General features: G+C 32.3%; 1 protein-coding gene across 1 annotated transcript; it reads right to left on the bottom strand.

Annotated features, from left to right (window-relative positions):
* Positions 1 to 124: 124 nt before the first annotated feature.
* Positions 125 to 5434, bottom strand: LOC134237751 (deoxynucleoside triphosphate triphosphohydrolase SAMHD1-like). Its single transcript, XM_062719899.1, has 7 exons — positions 5349 to 5434; positions 4728 to 4797; positions 3599 to 3759; positions 2950 to 3065; positions 2692 to 2762; positions 2405 to 2548; positions 125 to 158 (listed from the first exon to the last, which is right to left on the bottom strand). The coding sequence occupies exons 1-7, from the start codon at positions 5432 to 5434 to the stop codon at positions 150 to 152; spliced, it is 657 nt and encodes a 218-aa protein (XP_062575883.1). The 3' UTR covers positions 125 to 149.
* Between the last annotated feature and the right edge of the window lie 219 nt (positions 5435 to 5653).

Genomic DNA, 5653 nt, shown 5'->3' with positions numbered 1-5653 from the left:
TGAAAGCATTACTAAGTGAAAATTTAAATATGCTCATATGTAGCTTAAAGCTTGTTAAATAGAAGTAATGTTTGTATCATTAATTATAAAAGCAAAATCCATAGTTTAAGATACATGTATCTTACCTTGCTAACTTTCCACTTACATAGTTATTTTTTCTAGAAAATTTTTAATTTCATTGATATTTGTAAATAAATACTTCAATATAAAATCTAATTATATGCTGCATCTCCCCAAGGGCTTTGCAGTCTGAAGCCATTACTTCTGTGTGTTTAGACAGGTTATTTTTGAAACTTATTTCTGTTAAACTATATCTTTATGAAAAGTTGGAATTGTAATGGCACCAAACCTTAAAATCCTGAGCAGATACTACCTATATATTAATTAGATTCAATGGATGAACAAATGTAGTATTAAAAGACATGCTTCATTATTTTTTTTTGGGGGGGGGGGCTTCAAGGAATACTTTTTTTCAGTACATTGACTAGTGAAGGTTTTCTAAAAATTGTGTGGAATTCAAGCAAACAAAATATTGTAACGATTTTGACTGTGTATATATTTGAAATGTGTGTTTATCTACATTGAAATATGTTGTGGTTTTAATTTATTCCGACCGGAAGATTCATTCATTATTATTGTATGTTTATATTACATTTAAACATGTTGTACATCATTGATTTACCTTATTTTAAGTCATTCTGTCATTTCACATGTTTACTTTCATTTTCCATTACTTCCGGTCGCGGGAAATTATGTACAAGTCTTACCTAGAATGTGTCGTGATTTCGCGGTTTATAACGTCACGTTGGGTCGTGCTACGTCACTTAGGGTTAACGTTTAGTTTTAGAAGTGAGTTGGGATTTTGAGATTATAGTGGATAGACGTGGATTATTTTTAAGAGGTATTTTGAAGTGTCAGCCCTAGATTGTGGATTTATATGACCTATTTTGTAGTCACTACCAGACTAATTGTGAAATGTCCAGGTAATTTAATTGGAATTTGTGATAATTTATATAGAGAATAATACATACCCTTTTCCATATCACATCCTGTATCAGCCCGAGACACCAATATCAGCCAGAGGGCCGAAGGCCCGAGGGCTGATATTGGTCGAGGGCTGATACAGGATGTGATGTGGAAAAGGGTATGTTTTATTATATTTATTACATACTTAGTAATAAAATACAGTTGAGAAGAAAATAAGTAAATAATCATGCATGGACTTCTTACATACATGTACGATTTGGGTTTGTTTCTATTTCTATTTCAATGCACTTGATCCGTAATTTGAAAATATTCTATAGTATTACATGTATTTGTAAATTAAGATTAACCTTATTTTCAAAAAGTTAAAATTAAGAGAATATGAACCCACCAAAAATTGTGTACGAGTACAAGTACTGTTATTGTGGTTTAATTTACTAAGGGTGTGATATTGACGTCACAATAGCCGTATCAGCCCTGCAGGGCTGATATGGATTTGCAGGGCTGATACGGATATCAGCCCCGCAAATCCATATCAGCCCTGCAGGGTTGATACGGCTATTGTGACGTCAGCCATATCGCATATGCAAAAAACCTGTATTTATTACTAAGTGTGTAATAATTATTTATATTTAGGAAATTTCGTATTAGAAATTTACTTTAACTTTATCTGAAATTTGGGGAATCCTTTGAATCTAGCAAGTGACGTTGTGTGACCATATTTTGAAATATAAATTGTTGTTAATTTATTGACTATCATTATTAAATTTTGGAATAACAGAATATAATTTTAGAAAACTTTATTATCTTTGTGTTTATTTCTTTAGTAAAAAACCGCCATCAGGTTTATTCATATTTCGCTACCAGAAATTATAAGACCAGATATTAGCCGCGACCAGGCTTATAAATTACAAATACCAATTTGGTAATTAATAATTATTTTATCCTATCTTACGAACTCGTAACGGCGAAAACGTTACAATATCATGACAGACAGAATAAAAGATAAATACATGTACCAATCAGTCTTTGCTTGTCAGACAGAGCCATATACATGTATGTTTCTTATAATACTGCAGGCATGTTTACGAACCTATCTTAGGACTAAGAAATGTCTTAAATAAAGCATTCTTATATAAATTTAAGGAATATTTACCTTATTTACCATTTAATATTTACCCCAGTTCCAAACCAGGGTACATAGAGAAACAAACTTAGCATCAAAATTTGTCTTTCTGCCTATTGAACTACCAAACCAAATTTGATCTTAATTGGGCAACCATAAAAAAAGTTATAAGGAAAAAACAGAAAATTTGTGGACGGAAGAATGACAGACGGACAGATGGACAGACAGAGTGATTACTATAGGGCACCCGCAAATCCTTGCGGGGCCCTAATAAATACTTCAAAGTAATGATACCTTAGACTTATGTTTAAGAGGTCCAGCTATCTGTTCTTTGATAAAGGTCCTGTCCTGTTCTGTGACACCATATTTCTCAAATACAGAGTATAGATCATTACTCTCGACTAGATGATCAAACATCTTCACAGACAGGGCTTCATGCTACAATGACAAAGTTCAGAACGCTACGGGAAATGTGTAATACAAGTATGGAAGAAACGTTTTATTTCAAAACTCCCTATATGTTAAATATGTACTTTTTTAATAAATGAGGAATGTTAAATTTTAATAATCTCTAAAATTACCTTGATTTTCTTATCTGGTCTAGCCACTGGTAGGAACTTTCCATCAAACATATGGGAAAAAGGACCATGTCCTACAAAAGCAAAAAAAAATTATATAAAAATATCTTTGCCAAGAATATCAAAATTCCAATTATAATATAAATATTTACAAATAAAGGTCTGTAAAAATATCTGTTCAATTGTTTTCTTATTTTACATCATTTCCCTATTAACTGTCACTGATTAAGATGTAATTCAATTCATTCATGCTAGTTATACCAAGGTCATGACAGAGTCCTGCTATCTGGACACACAAGATGTCATTGTTTGAGATTCCGAGTTCTGGCTGTCGTTTTCTAAGGGTGGACCCCAGCTCTCCTGCCAGATAACAAACTCTGGAAAAAAAGATACATATTCTATTGTTGACCGCTATCTAATATTCTTACAATTGAATGCAGAGCTTGGGGAAGGCTAGTTTGTTTTGTTTGGGGTGACATATTTCCCATTTACATCTCACTGAATGCTTAAGCTCCATTCTACAATCAAGTAAGTGTTGGTGACAAACAGTGAAGTAAATTTCAAATTGCTTGTCTTGTGAAAATCTTTCTATACTCTCAATATTTGATTGGTTGTGGCCTTTAATTATTTGTATGCTTGGCAATGATATATGCCTTATAAGCATATCAGTTGTTTGTAATCAATAAACAAGATCAATTACTTACACTTATTTGATTGAAGATATACACTTTTAAAATTCTTGAACACTATAATTACTTAGGATGAGACAGCTCAAATAAACTGTGCCTGCTGCCTAATCCTATTTACTTTTGTGAATAAAATTTTGTTCAAATGAACCAATGCTCAGTAATTAGTATAAAAGTGAGAGAGTGATTAAGATCTTTATCATTTAGATTGATTTCAAACATACCCCAAAGAATGTTCAAATCTATTGTGAGACGCTCCAGGGTATACAAAATAACTTCCACCAAGTTGTCTAAGAAATCGCAGTCTCTGGAATTGTGGGGTGTCAATTATTTTCACACACAGAGGGTGGATCTCGATGTGGCCATGAATTGGGTCATTCACAATCTGGAAAGAAAAGTAAATACAATCTAGGCATTAGGATGTTCTTTCCCATCCTTTTCTCTGGGGAATCACAAACTCTAATCTACAGATAATTTACATTTACCGGTATCTCTATCACTGAACCTTTGATGTCTCTACATTTTAACCTGGATAACTATTCTCTTTACTTTGTAATTTTATAGTTTTCTCTCAGTAGTTACTTGTAAGTTATTTAAGTCTTCCTGTGATTTCTATAAGTGGTTACCTTGTAAGTATATACAGTGAAATCAACCTTGTTCATGGGGAACCAAAGTTCATAAGATTTTATCCACAAATTTACATCTCCACCAACAATTATTTTGTCTGACTCAATATATGTTTATTCATTGAATCATCTGAATATACAAGTACACATGAAATTATAATACATCCCCACAAACCCAAACAATTTTGCTTACCAACAAACACTTACCCCCAGGAATTACAATGTTACTTTCCATAGTACCGTATATACTCACCTATAAGTCCGTCCGCCTATAAGTCGGTTATATTTTTTAGGTTAATTTGCAGTGAGATTTGCCGTTAATTCGCTTTTAAGTAGGTACAACTTTTTGCCAGAATAAGATGACAATTTCTATTAAATTTTGATGGTTTAACCTGATTTCAATTAATATTTTTAGAAGTTGATATTTAAATTTAAAGCAATAAAAAATAAATAATGCCCTCGTAATATTAAAAAATTTTATCAAATTCATGTATATAAATACTTGTACTTTATGTTTAATCTTAGAATACATAAATGATGTAATACGTCAAGACTTTGTTCAATGATAACTGTTGAAAATGTTTATACATGTAGTCAGAAAAATACCAGTCTTTTTATGTTTCACTTATACGTCGGACATAGACTTTTGGACTAAAGTTTAACTCCCAAAAAACTGACTTATAGGCGAGCTAGTATAAACGGTAGTCTGCCCTCAGTACATAGTTACCTTATAAGTATAAAGTCTTCCAGTGATTTCTCTCAGAAGTTTAAGTGCTTCCAGTCTCCTTCCCAATGGGCTAAAAAATATTCAAAAAACATCTCTGCATAACTATATGATATATGGACATTAAACATTACAATGAAATATCAGAAACAGAGGCCTATGGGCCTTATAGGTCACCTAAGGCAAAGCAACATGTAACAATTTTCCAATAATTGAGTTTGGTTTGTGTTTTAAATCAGAGTCTATGACATTCAAATTTTTAAAAGAGGTACCATTGCTCTTCATATTTACACATTTAAGCAAGCTTAGTTTGGTTCCTTAATACCAATGGGCAGAGTAGGGGAATAAAAAAAATGTCATTTCATATAATCAGTAAAAATTTCAGCAATTATCAGTGGTGCTCCATCCCACAGGAACCCTGGGGCCACACATTTCAACATTTTGGACAGGCACCGGCACCCTTGCTCATCATAAATTCATTTTCAGTATACATGTATAATCAATGTTAACAAAATTTAATTTTAGCAATCTCAACACCCTCACTAAAAATACCAAAATTATATTCTTGCTAAAACTTCTGCCTATATAGCATGTACGGTAAATAGAGCAGTAAATCAAACGCACCTGATTCCTAGCCGTTCCAGTTGTTCTTCTGTTACCATGTCCAGAACCTCACTAGTCACACCCTCCCCTGAAATTACAGAAGTCATAACTAAATTTAAAAACTAACTCAGATTTCATCACCAAAAATATTTTTTATCATTATTCAGATGAAACCTTGAACTTGGGAGTTTGATTCAGATTATAATGCTTGGAATTTTGAAAATTGCAGTTTTCCAAAAAAAGAAGAAAGAGTTAGACAAGTTTCAGTTTTCAATAAAATTTTCAGACAGTAGGGTCTAATGAAATCCACATCAAAACATTAAAAA

The sequence above is a fragment of the Saccostrea cucullata genome, unplaced genomic scaffold (genome assembly GCF_032062105.1).
Source record: "Saccostrea cucullata isolate Sc308-1 unplaced genomic scaffold, CSIRO_AGI_Scuc_v1 ctg23122, whole genome shotgun sequence".
Lineage (NCBI taxonomy): Eukaryota > Metazoa > Mollusca > Bivalvia > Ostreida > Ostreidae > Saccostrea > Saccostrea cuccullata.
This window is presented reverse-complemented; position numbering and strand designations above follow the sequence as displayed.

Excerpts from the sequence above, each read along its gene's own strand:
- LOC134237751 (XM_062719899.1), bottom strand. The coding sequence starts at position 5,434 with ATGACTTCTGTAATTTCAGGGGAGGGTGTGACTAGTGAGGTTCTGGAC. Across the intron at positions 4,798-5,348 it reads CTGGAACGGCTAGGAATCAG|CCCATTGGGAAGGAGACTGG; the intron begins GTGCGTTTGATT and ends AATATTTTTTAG. Across the intron at positions 3,760-4,727 it reads GAAGACTTTATACTTATAAG|ATTGTGAATGACCCAATTCA; the intron begins GTAACTATGTAC and ends TTTTCTTTCCAG.